The sequence below is a fragment of the Centropristis striata genome, chromosome 23, assembly GCF_030273125.1.
Source record: "Centropristis striata isolate RG_2023a ecotype Rhode Island chromosome 23, C.striata_1.0, whole genome shotgun sequence".
NCBI lineage: Eukaryota > Metazoa > Chordata > Actinopteri > Perciformes > Serranidae > Centropristis > Centropristis striata.
This window is the reverse complement of record NC_081539.1, coordinates 2016594-2036593: the sequence shown is the minus strand read 5'-3', so window position 1 is coordinate 2036593 and position 20000 is coordinate 2016594. Positions and strand designations below refer to the sequence as shown.

Here is a 20000-nt window from a genome sequence, read left to right as displayed (position 1 = left end):
GTACTTTTGCATTTAATCGGCAGCAGAAATCTTTCTTTGCACTATTCTGTGTTAAATAGTGCAAAGTTGTAGCTGCTGCTGCAGATTCCTCCAAGAGCAAGAAGATGGGACAGACGGACACATTTATGACTTTACAGCCTCTGAAGTTGAAAAAACAACGATTTATTCACTCCACACACACACGGAAGACACAATTGACACACACATACACATACACACACACACACACACACACACACACACACACACACACACACACACACACAAACAAACAACAATTACTTCACCAAGATGACACCATGATAGTTGTCAATTTGACTCTCAATTTAACTCTCTCTCTCTTTTCTTTCGCTCTTCTTACAGTTTCCGCTCTGTTTCTTTGTGTTTACTGCAATATATAACTTCTATACAACTCTATAAGCCCAGTATTAGAGACTGGTTAGCTGTACTCAAGGAAAGCCCGTTTCTATGACACAAACTCTCCTGGGATTAGTTCTGGGGTGCCTCAGGGCTCTATTCTGGGTCCTTAACAATTTACATTACACGAAAATAACATAATTCTTCCTAAAACACACTTCAGCATCAGGTTCTATGCTGATGATACAATTCCATATGCACATAATATTTAATGTGCCTTTCAGATATCAGGTCTTGAACCCAACGAGATGTTTCAGGGCTTTTTTGTTGTTGCTCTTTTTACATTCTCCTTAATGTGTTCTTGTATTTCACTGCAATATATAAAATCTCTGTAAATCTATAAGTCCTGCAGCTCTGTGGAATCAGCAAAATCAACAACAACTCAAATATGTCTTTGTGGAGAATAACACAATTAGAATGACAAGATCATTAAAGAAAATTGAATTTATGTATAAAAACACTTTTCCAAGTGCCCTGGATGTTTTCTCCACATATTCTACATATTGAAGTATTGTCATGTTTCCAGCCTCTCCTGTCCTCTCCTCTCTGCTCTGTGTAAATGGCCTCTCCTGTCCTCTCCTCTCTGCTCTGTGTAAACAGCCTCTCCTGTCCTCTCCTCTCTGCTCTGTGTAAACGGCCTCTCCTGTCCTCTCCTCTCTGCTCTGTGTAAACATATTTTCAGTGAATATTTGTCACGTAACTGTTCATCTCAGCAATTCTGACAGAAATATCAACTTTTTTTAGAGAAGTTTCGGTCACTTTTATAACGGAGGCTTTCATAACCTATGATGCATTCAACGAAAAAATCCAAAATTTGAAGATAATGCCTGTTTTTCCAGTATTTTTCTATGATAAATGCTGGATTTTTGGTGTTCTGTTAAGAAAACACTGTTTTTTTTAATGTTTGGGGGGTTCAGCTCCAGAGTGGTGTGTTCAGGAGCAGCAACCAACGGGAATTTCCCCCTCTTTCAGATTGTCAACACTCTCAGTTTGTCTCATTAACTATGGCAGCACTGCAGAGGAGGAAGAGGAAGAGGAAGAGGAGAAAAACACTTGAACACACATCAATAGAGCCGGGCCGAGGAAAATGAGAGGCAGTGATTTTTTGGAGAGAATCGATGGACGGGTTGGCAATCTGCTGGAGGAGAGGAGAGGAGGAGAGGAGAGGAGGAGGAGAGAGGAGGAGAGGAGGAGGAGAGAGGAGAGGGAGGAGAGGAGGAGAGGAAGAGGAGGAGAGGGAGGAGGAGAGGAGGAGGAGGAGAGAGGAGGAGAGGAGGAGGAGAGAGGAGAGGAGGAGGAGAGGAAGAGGAGGAGAGAGGAGGAGAGGAGAGGAGAGGAAGAGGAGGAGAGGGGAGGAGAGGAGAGGAGAGGAAGAGGAGGAGAGGAGGATAGGAGGAGGAGAGGAGAGGAAGAGGAGAGGAGGATAGGAGGAGGAGAGGAGGAGAGGAGAGGAGGAGAGGAGGATAGGAGGAGAGGAGAGGAGGAGAGGAGGATAGGAGGAGAGGAGAGGAGAGGAGGAGGAGAAGAGGAGGAGGAGAGGAAGAGGAGGAGAGGAGAGGAGGAGAGGAGGATAGGGAGGAGAGGAGGAGGAGGAGGAGGAGAGGAGGATAGGGAGGAGAGGAGAAGAGGAGGAGAGAGGAGAGGGAGGAGAGAGGAAGAGGAGAGGAGGATAGGAGGAGGAGAGGAGAGGAGGAGGAGAGGAGGATAGGAGGAGGAGAGGAGAGGAGGATAGGAGGAGAGGAGAGGAGGATAGGAGGAGGAGAGGAGAGGAGAGGAGGAGGAGAAGAGGAGGAAGAGAAGGAGAGAGGAGGAGAGGAGAGGAAGAGGAGAGGAAGAGTAGGAGAGGAGGAGAGAGGAGGAGGAGAGGAAGAGGAGGAGAGAGCTGGAGAGGAGAGGAGGAGAGGAGGAGGAGGAGAAGGAGAGGAGAGGAGAGGAGGAGGAGGAGGAGGAGAGATTTTGTGAGAGCAGAGAGAAAGAGGGAGATGAGTCATAAAGGGAGGAGATGAGAGGGAGTCCTTGAGTGGAGGCGATGAAATGACAGTCCACTTCACACTAATGGAGGAGAAACAGTGACACTGATCCACATGCGGTTCACTCCTCGCCACAAAAACAACATCAACGCCATCAACCGCCCTGACAAGCGACCTCGTGTCGTTATCAGCCGACAAACGACTGGAACTCCACCACAAAAACTCAAACACGCTTTCATCAGGTTAGAAAACGGATACGCAACTATTTCAAATCCATTTTGATGCTGCTCTGAATCAGGAGGTTGGTATGAAGAAAAGCTTTGATGAGAGCTAAAGTGAAGCGTATCACTAACTAGAAAATGTCCTCTGGGGAAATTGTGAAAGGGCCACGGGGGCTACTGCCGGTGTGTGTACACTATGATGAGATTCTTCAGAGATTTATAACAATTAATACTAGTAATGTTATGATACTATATTATATACAAGGAGCACACCTACAACAAGGATTCCTTTACAAGTATTTATTAATACAGCAACCTATGACCTTTAACCTCAAAGTGTGTGTGTGAGTGTGTGAAACATGTATCTGGAGGAGTGTGCACGCTTACGCGCGCATGTGTGTGTGTGCGTGCGTGTATCTATAACTGTAATCACATCAAAGGATCAAAGGCGTTGGGGTCGACCAATCAGAGCAGAGCAATCAACGGAATTAACTGCAGCTGTCGAATGTCCCGGCACAGTGACAGCAGCCAGAGGTGGACTGGACATTCCAGACAGACTGGAATTTCTGGCCTCGAACAGAAAGCATTTTTGGCAAAACCATAATACCTATCATTGATCCGACTTCACTTTGAGCGTCCTGAGTTCTTCCTGAACGTCTACATATGTTTTTTGTGAAGAAAATGAAGAAATAGCTTTGTAAGAGCGATCTGAAAAACTGTTAAATATGCTTTTCTACAGAAATCTTCCTGCGTTAAACTGACGCTAAACTGCAAAGAATTCTGTATAATGTTGCCCTCTGAAAAGTATATTTCTTTTTATGAAATTGACGAAAATACGCCGTTTATCGTAGAAAGAAACAGGCATCATTGTTGAAATTCTGAACTTCCGGACGGTCCTTGAATGGATCATCGGTTATGAAAAAGTTTCGTTATGAAAAGTGACCAAAATGAAGCAAAAAATAGTGATATTTTAGTCATAATCCCTTTAGTCTAGTCATCACCTTTTCTCTTGTGTCTGAGGGGAAACTGAACCCCAAAAAGCTGTTTCAGGGCGTTTTTTGCTCTTTTTAAAATTGACTCACTGTGGATTAAATTAATTGCCCAAAATACAACATTTATTGTAGAAAGAAACTGTAAAAACAGGAGTTATCGTCAAAATCTGAACTTTCCGACGGCCCTTGAATGGATCAATGTTTATGAATGTTTCCGTAATAAAAAGAGACCAAAACTTGTGTTAAAATGTTGAGTGTCAGAATCTCTTTATTCTCCATGTGTCATTTAAAATAAAGTGTTTGCACTAACCACATCCTGTTAAAAACATTAATGAGGCTGTTTACACAGATCTGAGAGGAGAGGACAGGAGAGGCTGGAAACATGACAATACTTCATTATGTGGAGAAAACTGTTTTTTACCACATTCAGGACACTTTTTTCATGATTTCTATCATTATATCTGTGTTATTCTGCACAAAGACAAGTTTGAGTCGTTCCCACAGTCGTTGTTTTATGATATTTTCTTCTTTTCTTCCGTTTTATTTGCTCTATTTCCCTCCACACCTCCTCAGCTTCCTGCTTTTCTCTCATTCAATCCCACCATCTCTCCTCCTCTCACTTTAACTGTTGTCCTCACATCACATTGCCTTCTTCAGTCAATGAATTTCATCATGCAGTGTGTGCGTGTGTGTGTGTGTGTGTGTGTGTGGTGGAGGATAGAGTATCACCATTGCATCAGATACAGACTTCTAAGAATAGAAGAAAAACTAACAAACAAAAGAAAGTACCAGAAAAATAAAAGCATGGCAGAGAGATTAGATACTGTATCTGTTGGATCCAGTTTAATCTCTCTGCAGCGTTTTATGGAATATGTATGATACTAAACATCAAACTCAATAGTTCATCGGCAAACCGCAGACAGTAATCCTATTTTTACTGATTCCAACTCTCATCTGAGCAGCAAACATAATCAACTGGATGAATGTGAGTTATTGCTGGAGTGAGAAACATTTCCTGGCAGTCAGAATGAAACACTGCACAGACTTTCAATCTGATTCTACCTTCCTCTGCAGGCGCAACATGGGAATTATACCTCGACCAGGACTTCATGCGAACCGAACAAGGATTTAACCACCAGAATTCGATTAAAACAGACTAAACTTTGGGCTGTGAAAACGCACTCTGAGGACCAAAGTCTAGACTTAGTCTTAGTCAAGTCTTAGCGGTCGAACGATACAGGTTTTAAGGCCGATACCGATTATTTTGACGTCAGTCTTAACCGATCACCGATATGTTCCTGCCGATTTTTTTGGGCCGATTCTTGAAGCCGATATTGCCTTTTCTCCCTCCATTTACATTATAAAAATGACACAATGATAACAAATGTTACACAAGTCTCAATTTAAACAAAAAAAGAAACATTTATTAACAAAACAAATCCGACCCAGTTACAGGACATGAAGCAGAATGCAGAGGGTTGGTGGCTGACTGCACTGTAAAAAATGTTTGTAGAAATTACAGTAAAACACTGTCAAATTGCCTCAGAAATAGGCCCTGAAATTAAAAATTGAATATCACCCGACGGACACTTTTAATTACCGCAAATCAAGGAATAGCACAAAACTTTTAAACTGTAGAAAACAAAGGTTTTTCATGTCAAGTTAATGGAGAAATACAATAATGTCACAAGGACACAATAACCCTAAACTACTCAGTCTAAATTACAGTTTTTCCTGGTATAAAGTATAAAAAATATAAGTATAAAACCCACTCATTGCATTTTGTTATATAGTGAAGGTCTGGCAACCACAGCTGCCGGTATTTTACCGTAAATGAAACAGATTTTTTGTGGCCTTTTGTGAGATTTTGTTCACAGAGCAACAGATCGGACGAACTAAACGGATTTTGGTTGTGAGAAATCCCTAAAAATGGTGGTTTGGGTCGTTTGGTTGGTGCCGACAGAAGACTTGTTCAGGCGTTCAGGTTGGGGATGTTGTTGGACTGACTAAAGGCGTTTGAAAGAATAAGTTGATGGAATTGAATACCCCTTGCTGTATTTGTGATATTCACATTATTAAAGTATTCCTGATTGCTTCTCTATTAAAACCTGTGTTCGGTCAATATGTGAGATAGCCGGAAACAAACTCACAAGTTTTTGTTTCACAAGTCGGATCTCACCAAATGATAAAGAAGATATTGAGTGATTTTTAAGATATACTCCTATCTAGATGTAGTCACGTTAATTATTTGAGTCGTTTTTCAATGCATGAAGACATCTACATCGAGAACGTATTCACTGATTTTCACTGATTGTTTCTTTTTTAATTTTCTCTTCACTTGCGTGGTTTTGTAATATTTTTTGCATTAAATTTCTGCTTAGTGAGCATTGAATGCATACCAGGAGAAAATGGGATGAAAATTTCCATAATTTTGATTTCTATTTTTAAGTTGGTCCGACCTGTTATCGGAAAATATAGAAAACATGCATACGATAAGAATTTTTGTTTTATTTTGGCGATATTAATCATCATATTGAACTGCCCGAAATGGAAATATTTAAAGGCTGTTGTTCCAGTTTTCTTAAGAATAAACAGCAGAATGAACTGTTGAATGAAAGACTCCAAATAAAACCGTATCAATATGAGAATAAATGGCCGATATGTTGCCTTTGAGAGGATCTTTAATCTCCATCAGGAAGACAAGTGTTCATTTTTCTTGTTTGAAAGTTATTTATGAGCTACTGTGACATGATGAAATGACACTAAACTAAAAAACAAATCCATATCCACTTTCAGAAACTACATTAACGGATCTTAAATGACATGTTACTGTAATAAAACTCCACAGTGTCATTTAATGACTCTCAGAGAGGATTCAGACGCTTTTTTCACCCTAAAAACTTGCTCTCCGATGTCGTAATGTGCTATTTTTAAAGCTGCACCGGGCAGCTCTGCATGTTGGCAGCTTCAGAGGGGAGCGCAGGGTGATGGTGGGGATTTTTGAAGGCTTCAAAAGTGTGAAATCAATACTTAGACTTCAATACTCGCAGAGCTTTTCAGGGCTGGTGATGATGTGATGACCAACAGAGAGAAGAGAAGAGAAAGATCTCATCCTGCAGCTCGGCAGATATTTCAGATTTCACTTTCATGTTTATTCATTCGTCACTTGTTGTGGGTGCAAAAATTGTACTCATTTTTTTAGCTAAGCAACACGATTTTTGTGCACAAAGCCAGAAATTAAACGATGAGAATAAAAGAGTAACTGTGCTTGAGTCAAGAAATGATTCCCGTCTGTTCTGAAAGGAAATGTTTCTTTAAAAAAAAAGGCAGAATTTGTGTGACTGAACTAAATGTTTAGAGGTAAAAACGTGATGCTGAAGTTCTGGTCTTGGTTCAAAGTTTTGCAGGTTTTGTATATTTAAGCTGAAATATATCTGACATACTCCTACGATTAGTTCTGGGGTGCCTCAGGGCTCTATTCTTGGCTCTTAACAATTTACATTATACAGTAATGACTTCATTCTTCCTGAAATTTACTGCAGTATCAAGTTTTATGCAGATGATACAACTATATACGCATATCATTGTCAAATCCTACTTTCAGATATCTATTCTTAAACCTCTGAACCCCAACAACTTTTTGCTCTTTTTACATTTTCCTCTCTGTGTCCTCATGTTTCACTGCAACAAATCAAATCTCTATAATCTCTATAAGTCCTGCAGCTCTGTGGAATCAGCACAATCAGAACATTGTCTTTGTGCAGAATAACACAGAATGACAGAAACCAGAAAAATTGTTCAATTTCTCTGATGAATATTTTTTTTTCTTCAAAATTGGCATAAAACATAATTTAATTATACAAACACTTTTCCAAATACCCACAAGTGTCGTGAATGTTGGAAACAAGACACAGCATTACCAAAAAAGACACAAAACGACCAAAAAATGACAACAAAAGACACAAAATTAGTGTCCTGAATGTTGTAAAAAACAGTTTTCTCGACATATTGTACATATTGAAGTATTATCATGTTTCCAGCCTCTCTGCTCTGTGTAAACAGATTTATGTATTCAGTGTCTCTGAGGAGCATAATTTAATGTTTTTAACAGGATCTGGTTTATTTTAAATGACACATGGAGAATAAAGACATTCTGACACTAATATCAACATTAAACACAAGTAAAGGTCACTTTTTATATATATATTTATAACCGATGATCCATTCAAGGACAGTCGGAAAGTTCAAACTCTGACGATAACGCCTGTTTTTACAGTTTCTTTCTACGATAAACAGCGTATTCATGGCGATTCTTTAAAGAAAACTTACGGTTCAAACGTAAAATAGTGATATTTCTGTCATTCTAACTGTGTTATTCTGCACAAAGACTGTTTGAGTTGTTGTGATTGTGCTGATTCCACAGAGCTGCAGGATTTTATAGAGATTTATAGAGATTTGATATGTTGCAGTGAAACACAGTGAGGACACAGGAAAGGGAAACTATGACAGCAGCTAAAATCCCCTGAAGCTGTTTGTTCTCAGAACCTTAATTGCCTCAGTGGTTCTCTCCTTTAGACACACACACACACACACACACACACACACACACACACAAACACACACACACACACACCGTTTTAGTGTTGCATAGGAATGTCAGGGAATGCTCCCACTCAGTGTGAAAAAATGATAATTTATCATGGTTTTATGAGAATAAATGATGAATTGTGCAGCTTCTGGTTTCATTAATGAACGTCGAGTCGGAGCGAAAACGTTCTGACGCAGGACGAGTCGCTCCGTTCGGGGAAACCAGAGAATTATTGGGGAAGCCTGAAACAGACAGGAGGAGAAAGTAGGACAACACCCTGCAGGAGATCCTCCTCCTCCTCCTCCTCACCTCGCTCTTACCCTTCCTCTCTCAATTCAAGTCATCTCTCTCTCTCTCTCTCTCTCTCTCTCAATTCATCCCCCCCTCTCTCTCTCTCTCAATTCATCCCCCCCCCTCTCTCTCTCTCTATTCATCCCCCCTCTCTCTCTCTCTCTCTATTCATCCCCCCCTCTCTCTCTCTCTATTCATCCCCCCTCTCTCTCTCTCTCTCTATTCATCCCCCCCTCTCTCTCTCTCTCAATTCACCCCCCCCCCCCCTCTCTCTCTCTCTCTCTCTCTCAATTCACCCCCCCCCCCTCTCTCTCTCTCAATTCATCCCCCCCCTCTCTCTCTCTCAATTCACCCCCCCCTCTCTCTCTCTCTCTCAATTCATCCCCCCTCTCTCTCTCTCTCTCTCTCTGTTCATCCCCCCCTCTCTCTCTCTCTCTCAATTCACCCCCCCCCTCTCTCTCTCTCTCTCAATTCACCCCCCCTCTCTCTCGCTCTCGCTCTCTCTCTCTCAATTCATCCCCCCTCTCTCTCTCTCTCTCTCTCTCTCTCAATTCACCCCCCCCCCCCTCTCTCTTTTATCATTTCTCCTCTCTCTCTCTCTCCCCTCCCCACTTCTATTGTTATTTTCCTCTTCCTTTCGATCTGTGTAAATCCCCAGTCTTCCTCCCTCCATCATCCCTCAGAAATCCCACGCCTTTATTGCTGCTTTTATACCTGACTCACCCCGCGGGTTCACACACACACACACACACACACACACACACACACACACACACACACACACACACACACACACACACACACACACACACACACACACACACACACACACACACACACACACACACACACACACACACCCTGGTACTGTAAATGACTCCATACTATAGAGAGTTGAGGTGGATGAAAGCCGACAGGTTTTTTCTCTCTCTCTGCCTGGTGGAGTCTCAGTCTGACTCCGTCTGAAAGACATCTCACCTATCCTGATCCACTATTATCTGCTCATTTGGGCTTAACTCGGAAATATCAGTAAAACTGCATCATATAAGTGATTTATCGGTGACATTTTAACTGTTTTTTATGTATATTCATGCGCTCTGATACAACGCTGCGGCAGTAAAAAGCCGACTTTCATTAAGACGATAACGTTGGGTTGCTGTTTCAGAGAGCTGTTGATTCGACTTTATGGCTGTTTTGGGAGGCTGCAGTTTCTCCGTTTCACATCTTCTCCATGCAAAACACTTTCACACGTTAATGTTACACATTTATCAGGACCGGCCGGGCGCCGCTCACCTCTCCTCCGGTTGGTGAGGGCAAACTGAACCCCAACGAGACGCTTTTTTTATAGCTCTTTTTATATTTAACTCACTGTGGCCACTGCATTTTACAAATCACCCAAAATACACCATTTATCACTTCGTTTTAGTTACTTTTCCTGATGGAATCAAGCTGCTTTAAACCCTCTGAACCCCTCCAAAAATTAGAAAGTAGTTTTTCTTTAAACAATTGTCATAAACACACCGTTTATTGGAAGAAAGAAACTGTAAATAAAAAAGGTGTTTGTCAGAGTTTAAGCTTTCCGACGGTCCTTGAATGGATCATCGGTTACGAAAGTTTCTGTTATAAAAAATGACCAAAACATCTTAAAATGTTGAAGTTTCTGTCAGAATCTCTTCAGAGACTGTTTACACAGAGCAGAGAGGAGAGGACAGGAGAGGCTGGGAACATGACAATACTTCAATATAATAATAATAATAATAATACATTGCTTTTATATAGAGCTTTTCTAAACACTCAAAGATGCTTGAAATATGTACAATATATGGAGGTTTTCGAACATCATTTTTGGTAATTTTGTGTCTTTTGTTGTAATTTTTTGGTTATTTTGTGTCTTTTTTGTTCATTTTGTGTCTGTTTTGGTAATTCTGTGTCTTTTTTCCAACATTCAGGACACTTGTGGCCACTTGTCAAAGTGTTAATATATAAATTACATTTTATTCCAATTTTAATAAAACCCCATATTTTTTGTCTGATTTCTGTCATTCTAACTGTGTTATTCTGCACAATGACTGTTTGAGTTGTTTTGATTGTTCTGACTCCACAGAGCTGCAGGATATATATAATATATATATATATATATATATATATATATATATATATATATATATATATATATATACATAGTGAGGACCCAGAGAGGAGGATGTAGAAAGAGTAAAAACCTCCCTGAAACACCTCGTTGGGTTCAGAAGGTTTAACTGAACAACAGAACAATCTGTCTGTTTGACCTCCTGCAGAGAAGAAGAAACTTCATAATAACCTTACACACACACACACTCACACACACACACACACACACACACACACACACACACACACTGTGAGCATCACACACACCTTCATTAGGAGAGAGAGCTGCAGGAATAATCCACTTCACTGATTAGAGTCTGTCTGACCGCAGGAAACATTCTCACTGACGACTAAATACATTAATCAGCACAAATAATTCATGTTCAGATGAAAAAAGTTCAACAATTATAAATCCTCTGAGTCATTCCCTGTGTGTGTGTGTGTGTGTGTGTGTGTGTGTGTGTGTGTGTGTGTGTGAGTGTGTTTGTAGTATTTATTAATATATGAATAATGCATAAAATGTTTTAAATATATATTTTTTCTTTTACACTTTGTTTCAGACTCAAGTTTATCAAGAATTTTAAAATACTATTACATATATAGCTTATGTAATTAAAAAAAAAAATTATATATATTTTTTTTAAATGTACACACATTTCGGATTATTTACTTATTTTATGAATGCATTTGATTTTGAAAAACAATTTCTTACATTTATATAAAATGTATATAACTTACTTATTTGTGTATTTTTTTTTAAGAATTAATAACATTATTTAAAACATATTTTTAATTATTCTGACATTTTTATATTATTTTATGTAATCTCTATAATTTTTATAGAGCAGAGATTTAAATATAATTTTTATCATCTATATTATTATTATTTTTTGGGTGTTATTTTAATATTAAATGGTAAAGTCCTGAAGGAGCAGCTTCAGCTGATCTGTAGAAACAGCTGCAGGTAAATCCTCTCAGTGTTGACTGACCTCACAGTGTGTCTGAACCCTGAGAACCAGAATGGGACGCCCCCCCCTCACCTGTCCCCCCCTCCTCCTCCTCACCTGCCTCCCCCTTCACCCCCCCTCACCTGTGCCCCCCCCTCCAGGTATAACTCAGCTCCTGATGTGTCGTTTAATCTCAATTGAGCCAAAATGGCCGAAGGCTGTGTGACATTGCGCTGACATTAAACTGCAGTAATCTGTGAGAAACGGCTCCACAGAGAACACACACACACACACACACACACACACGTACACAGTAACACACACACACACACACACACACACGTACACAGTAACACACACACACACACACACACACACACACACACACACACACACACACACACACACACAATAACACACACACACACACACACACACACACACACACACACACACACACACACACACGTAGAAACACTCTTTGCAGGACTTTTTAATGTTATGGCCTCACTCTATCATTGTGTGTGTGTGCGTGTGTTACTGTGTGTGTGTTATTGTGTGTGTGTGTGTGTGTGTGTGTCCAGACTGAGAAGCCGGTTGCTTGTATCCATCACACACAAAAATCACACTTTTACATTTTTCTTTTAGGAAATATTTTTTTCTTTTCCCTTAATTTCCCCCCAACACACACACACACAAACACACACACACACACACACAAAGTAACACATACACTCACACACACGCACACAATCACACACACACAGTAACAAAACACACATTTATACACACACACACACACACACACAAAGTAACACATATACACTAACAACAATACACACACACACACACACACAGTAACACACACAAAGTAACGCATACACACTAACAGCAACACACACACACCCTGTACAATGACAGTAACACACACAGTGTAACACACAGCAACAAACACAGTAACACACACACAATGTAACACACAGTAACACACACAGAAGCACACACACAGTGTAACAAACACAGTAACCCACACACAGTAACACACAATCAGTGTAACTCACACAGAGTAACACACACACACACACACACACACACACAGTGTAACACTCTCTCTCTCATTAAACTGGTTTAGTTTCTCTTCTTCTATCAGGCGTTCTGCAGCTGCAATCCATCATCTTTACTCCCTAACTCAATTACACACACACACACACACACACACACACACACACACACACACACACACACACACACACAGAGTAGTGCAGTGACTCCTTCAGTAGAGCTGTGGATGTTTCTGCTGCTGTGAGTTTAAACTATGAAGAGATAAAATAGAAGCAGCTGTTACTCTCTTTATCTCTCTTCTTCATGTAAACATTTATTGTTCATGTTGTCAGAAGAGTTTAATCTACACAATTATTGTATATTATCTGTATTTTTTGAGAATTTATCTGTAAAATAGTGGATTTCATGGTAAGTTTTTACTGGTTTTTTTCACAGTGTCGATGAATAAAATCAATTCATTATTCAGCAGTTTTTTTCTTCTTCAGGTGGTTTTACTTTATTCTTCAGCGTTTTTAATTTAAACTGTAACAAACGGTATAGATCTGCACTCAGGAGGAAGAAACCTAAAGCCTGTGTGTGTGTGTGTGTGTGTGTGTGTGTGTGAGATATGGATTCCTGTAGTGTTGCAGCAGGGCTGTAACAAGGTGCATATTTTCTGCTCTGATGCATTTAATCCATGAGTGAGAGTGGGCGAGAGGCAGAGGAGAGAACACAGAGTGAGAGAGTCAGACGGGACTCCAACAAACACAAAGACGTAAGTCCTCCAGAACGCTGTGAGGACGTCTCGCTGCAGGTCCACAGGTGAGATATCCTGCAGCGAGGACACGTCCAAACACCAGGAAACACAACCAGAACAGACTTACTGCAGAATAACACCGTTAGAGTGACAGAAACCTGGAAATATATATAGAAACGTTTCATTTATCTGATTGTCTTTTACTGTGATGGGTCTGTTTTATTAGAAAAAGGGGCTGGAGGTCTTTTATTGTGAAAGGACTCTTTTTTTTTTTTTTTACTGTGAAGCAGCTTCAAGCCTTTATTGTGAAGAGGCAAGAGGTGTTTTATTGTAAAAGGGTCTGGAGGTATTTTATTGTGAAAGGGCTCTGTTTTTTCTTTACTGTGAAGAGGCTTCAAGTCTTTTATTGTGAAGAGGCAAGAGGTGTTTTATTGTAAAAGGGTCTGGACGTATTTTATTGTGAAAGGGCTCTGTTGGGTTTTTTTTTTACTGTGAAGAGGCTTCAAGTCTTTTATTGTGAAGAGGTGAGAGGTCTTTTATTATGAAAGGGCTGTTTTTACTGTGAAGAGGCTTCAAGTCTTTTATTGTGAAAAGGCGAGAGGTCTTATAATAAAAGGGGCTGGATGACTTTTATTGAGAGGAGATGAGGTCTTTTATTATAGAAGGGGCTGGATGACTTTTATTGTGAAAAGGCGAGAGGTCTGTCATTATAAAAGGGGCTGGAGGTCTTTTATTGTGAAGATTTTTTAAGTGGGAATAACTTAAAATGACAGAAATCAGAAAAACAGTTGAATTTCTCTGATCATTATTTTTTTTAAATGTTTTTTTAGAACAGAAACTTTTGTAACCGATGACCCGTTCAAGGGCCGTCAGAAAGTTTAAACTCCGACGATAAAGCCTGTTTTCACAGTTTCTTTCTACAATAAACGGTGGACTCTTGGCTTCTCTTTGATCCTCTCATGGCTCATATTTATTTATCTCTCTTTTCTTTCAGAGTTTTGCTGCATAAATACGACAACTCTCCCGTCTGTTCTGTTATTCTGACCGTCACTATGTAAATCTGATCATTAGACTTTAGACCCAATCTGCAGAGTTCACTGTCAGTCACAATATCCATCCGCCTGTGTGTGTGTGTGTGTGTGTGTGTGTGTGTGTGTGTGTGTGTGTGTGAATCCCCTGTTGGGATTGGCTGAGAGGCTGCAGATGCATTATGGGAACAAAGTGACCAACAGTGAGGTGATTAGCCCGGAGTAATGAGGGAGTGTGTGTGTGTGTGTGTGTGTGTGCATGTGTGCATGTGTGTGTGTGCGCATGTGTGTGTGTGTGTGTGTGTGTGTGTGTGTGTGTATGTGTGTGTGTGTGTGTGTGTGGCAGGTGGTCAGTCAGTAAACAGGTGTTCATCTGCATACTAGTCAACCTGGTTAACCTGAGGGACAGAGTGTGTGTGTGTGTGTATAAGAGTGTGTGTGTGTGTGTGTGTGTGTGTGTGTGTGTGTGTGTGTGTGTGTGTGTACCTGTCTCTGTATCAGTGCCAGTGTCTGTCGTCCCTCCAACACCAGTCTCTCCACCGTTTTTGGATCCTCCACATTCCTGTTGGCCCTGAAGGCATCACGCACCCGCCGCAGTGCATAGGTCCTGCAACACACACACACACACACACACACACACACACAGTAGTATTAGTTTGATTGAACACAGTTGCAGAGAGGAAACAAACAGTGAAGACGAGGAGACAGAAGATAATAAAAACAACAAATATGTGCAGCGGAGACTCAGAAACCCTCGGAGGGTTCAAAAAGCAAACAACCACCAACAAACCAAACAACACAGGAACCTGAACAACATCAGAGGTGAGCAACAAGAGAGAGGAAATTAGTGCAGATGAGATGAAAACAAAGCTCAAGGCAGCTCAACAAACAAACAACAACAACAACGACAACGATGAGGAAGACAGCAACACGCCGAGTCACTGATGTTTCTGCAAAGACTTAAAGGAGCCTCCAAAACTGCACCGTTTATCTCAGAAAGACACTGTAACAATCAGCATTATCGTCAGAATCTGAACTTTCCGACGGCCTTTGAACGTATCATCTGTTATGCCACTTGAAAAATAGACCAAAACAAAGCTTAAACTTGTGACGTTGTTAATATTAGCTGGCTTCTTACGTCTTGTGTTGCGGTAATTTTTTGGTGTTTTCACAAAGTTTTCCCAACAGCTGGTCGTGTACGGCTGTTGGTATGTGTGGTTTGGAAGAAAAACACACTCTGAACTATAGGAATGCTAAACTGCAAAAAAAAAATGTATGTAATATTTCCCTCTAAACCCGTTTAAAAAGTAAGTGTCTTTGTATAAAATTTGCCAAAAATCCACCGTTTATCGTAGAAAGAAACTGTAAAAAACAGGCGTTATCGTCAGAATCTTAACTTTCCGACGGCCCTTGAACATATCATTCGTTATGAAAGTTTCCACTTGAAAAAAAGAGACCAAATCAAAGCTTAAACTTGTGGTAGAGGAGGTTTTAAGGCCCAGATGACGTTGTTAATAATAGCTTCCTTGTTACTTCCTGTGTTTTCGCAAAGTTTTCCCAACAGCTGGTCGTGTACGGCTGTTGATATGTGTGGTGTGGCATTAAAACACACTCTAAACTTTAGGGATGCTAAATTGCAAAACAAAATGTAGGTAATGTTTACATCTGAACCCTTTTGACAACTATGTTTCTTTTTATAAAATTACCAAAAATGCACCGTTTATCGTAGAAAGAAACTGTAAAAACAGGAGTTATCATCGGAATCTGAACTTTCCAACGGTCCTTGAATGTATCATTCGTTATGAAAGTTTCCACTTGAAAAAAAGAGACCAAATCGAAGCTTAAACTTGTGGTAGAGGAGGTTTTAAGGCCCAGATGACGTTGTTAATAATAGCTTCCTTGTTACTTCCTGTGTTTTCGCAAAGTTTTCCCAACAGCTGGTCGTGTACGGCTGTTGGTATGTGTGGTGTGGAATTAAAACACACTCTAAACTTTAGGGATGCTAAATTGCAAAAAAAAAATGTAGGTAATACATTTACATCTGAACCCTTTTGTCAAATATGTTTCTTTTTATAAAATTACCAAAAATGCACCGTTTATCGTAGAAAGAAACTGTAAAAACAGGAGTTATCATCGGAATCTGAACTTTCCAACGGTCCTTGAATGTATCGTCCGTTACGAAAGTTTCAACTTGAGAAAAAGACCAAAACAAAGCTTAAAATATTGTTTGAGGAGGTTTCAGGCCAGGTGACGTCTTTAATATTAGCTGGCTTGTTACGTCTTGTGTTGCAGTGATTTCGCAAAGTTTTCCCAACAGCTGGTGGTGTACGGCTGTTGGTATGTGTGGTTTGGAAGAACACACTCTAAACTTTAGGGATGCTAAATTGCAGGAAAAATGTAGGAAATGTTTCCATCTGAACCCTTTTCACAAGTATGTTTCTTTTTATAAAATTGCCAAAAATCCACCATTTATCGTTGAAAAAAACTGTAAAAAAACAAGCATTATTGTCAGAATCTTACATCTTATACATAGACTGTTAGTTCTGCTCTCATTCATTTTAAAATGTAAAGAAAAAAACGGTGATAATTCCTGTCAGATATTGTTTTTATATTGTGGAAAAACAACAAATAAAACCTGTAATGTGTGTTTTTTCTTTTCTCTACCACTGTTTTCTCCTCAAACAGCTGATAATGGTTTTTAAAGTGGAGTCTGTTTTATTCTGACTGAAGTTAAACCTTAGACTCTCAGCAGCAGGTGAAGCTGTGGAGGTCAAAGGTCAGCAGGACGCCGCCGAGACCACAAAACACAAACACAGCACCGCCAGAGGAGCCTGATCAATGTGTGTGTGTGTGTGAGATGCTGTTTGATATTTGTGCTCAAAGCTCCGACAGCTTCATCTTCACTCTGAACTTCATCACTTTAAACTCTCCAGGACCTGATCAACTGGTCCAGACTGTTTACACAGAAACACGTTGAGACTCGACTCACAAAATCACAACAAACTGGTGTTCTGATGCCCAGGTTGGTGGTTTAGTTCGTCTTTCTTTAACACTTTAACATCGGCTTCATCAAGTCCTTCAGCTCAAACATTATTGGTCATTTTATGTCTTTTCTTTAGAATTTTTTATCTCTTTATTGGTAATTTTGTGTCTTTTTTGGATGTTTTATGTCTTTTTTGGTTGTTTTGTGTCTTCATTGGTAATTTTATGTATTTTTCTGTAATTTTGTGTCTTTTTTTTGGTTGTTTTGTGTCTTTATTGGTAATTTTATGTATTTTCTTTAGATTTTTTTTGTTTTTTTTTGTATCTTTTGTTTCTTTTTTTGGTTGTTTTGAGTCTTTATTGGTAATTTTAGGTGTTTTTGGTTATTTTGTGTGTTAATTGTTTTGCGTTTTTTTTGTTGTTGTTTTGTGTCTTTTTTGGTAATTTCTTGTCTTTTTTGGTTGTTTTGTGTCTTTAGTGGTAATTTTTGTGTCTTCATTGGTAATTTTGTGTCTTTTTTGGATGTTTTACGTCTTTTTTGGTTTTGTGTCTTAGTCGTAATTTTATGTATTTTTCTGTAATTTTGTGTCTTTTTTTGGTTGTTTTGTGTCTTTATTGGTAATTTTATGTCTTTTCTTTAGCATTTTTTATCTCTTTATTGGTAATTTTGTGTCTTTTTTGTTTCATTTTTTGCTTGTTTTGAGTCTTTAATGGTAATTTTAGGTGTTTTTGGTAATTTTGGGTGTTGATTGTTTTGCTTTTTTGTTGTTGTTTTGTGTCTTTTTTGGTAATTTGTCTTTTTTGGTTGTTTTGTGTCTTCATTGGTAATTTTATGTATTTGTCTGTAATTTTGTGTCTTTTTTTGGTTGTTTTGTGTCTTTATTGGTAACTTTAGGTGTTTTTGGTAATTTTGTGTGTTGATTGTTTTGCGTTTTTGTTGTTGTTTTGTGTCTTTTTTGGTAATTTATTGTCTTTTTTGGTTGTTTTGTGTCTTTATTGGTAATTTTGTATCTTTTTTGGTCATTTAGTGTATTTTTTGGGTCATTTTGTGTCTTTACTGTAAATTGTACGTATTTTTGGTCATTTTACATCCTTTATTTCTGTAATTTTGTGTGTTTTTGGTAGCAAAATAGCAGCCAACAGAAACAGGCTGCAGCGATATATAAAAAGCTTTGAGAGCCAAAAAACAAATCTAAATAAAGATATCAGGAGATAAAGAGCCTTTGGGACACTTCAACAGTATTCTGGAGGAGATACAAGTTGTTTCAAGGCTTTTTGAGGCTGAATGTTATTTTTCTCCATGTTGCTGAGCTCACGTCTCCACTAACTGATTTCTTGGTCCTGAATGTGTTCTGACTGGTGTTTTGTCCCTTTAGGGCCTCTGTTGGCTCCTTTTATCATCCTCAGCTCTTCATGTTGCTGCTGCTGCTCTCAGAAAGCCTCTGGAAAAAACAATGTGTTCATTAGAGCCCAGACTCTCCAGATTTGTGTTTAAATTGCATTTCTGTGTTTGCTGTAAGTATTTTCTGCTGCACTGATCTAATCTTCAGCTGAGATCATCAATGTTTCATCTCAATTCACTTTATGTCCATGTTCCTGTCTCTCTCCGGGACAAAAACAACGCTGCAAACGCTGCTGCAGCAACGTCCATCAGACAACAGCAACACACAGCCTGCAGCAACGTCTGGTACAACCAGCAACACACAGCCTGCAGCAACGTCTGCCACAACCAGCAACCAGCAACACATAGCCTGCAGCAACGTCCATCAGACAACAGCAACACACAGCCTGCAGCAACGTCCATCAGACAACAGCAACACACAGCCTGCAGCAACGTCTGCCACAACCAGCAACACAGCAACACACAGCCTGCAGCAACATCTGGCACATACAGCAACCAGCAACACACAGCCTGCAGCAACGTCTCATCAGACAACCAGCAACCAACAACACACAGCCTGCAGCAACGTCTGGCACAACCAGCAACACAACAACACACAGCCTGCAGCAACGTCTGGCACAACCAGCAACACACAGCCTGCAGCAACATCTGGCACATCCAGGTCACTAACAGCAACCAGCAGCAGCGGCTGCAGCTTTCATTCCTGAACATCACTAACAGGAGACAGAATAAACTCCTAACGAGCTTTAAATGATCCGTTAATCTTCTGGTGACCTTCAGATAAATCTGATTATCATTTGGGCTGAAAAGTGTGAGAAAAAAGTGTCAAATGTCCACAAAATCATTACCTTTTTTCTGTAGTTTTGTGTCTTTTTTGGGAAAATGTTGCTTCTTTTGTCGTCGTTTTGTGAAATTTTGTGTCTTTTTTCTGCCCATTTGACATGTTTTTTTCTGTACTTTTGTCTCATTTTTTGTCATTTTGTGGGTTTTTTGGGGTCATTTCACGTCTGTTTTCAGTAATTTTGTATCTTTTTCTCTTTAACATCTTGTTTTGGTTGTTTTGTGAACCTTTTCTTTGTCATTTTTCTTTTACATCTTGAGGGAAATTTGTATGTTTTTTCTCCTCACACAAGTTCAACGAGGTGGTGGACTGACCCGGCTGCTCGTCTGGGCAGCCGGGGGGACGAGATTTTATTTGGACCAGGAGGAGGAGGAGGAGGAGGAGGAGGAGGAG

The 20000-nt window shown here is 39.7% G+C and overlaps 1 protein-coding gene across 1 annotated transcript in view; it reads right to left on the bottom strand.

The window, feature by feature from the left end:
* The window catches only part of LOC131962183 (LYR motif-containing protein 4B), a 38402-nt gene that overhangs the window by 16500 nt on the left and 1902 nt on the right, over positions 1-20000 (bottom strand). The window contains exon 2 of the mRNA XM_059327152.1: positions 14869-14989. Coding sequence (XP_059183135.1) covers positions 14869-14989 — 121 coding nt within the window. The remainder of the gene's footprint in view (positions 1-14868; positions 14990-20000) is intronic.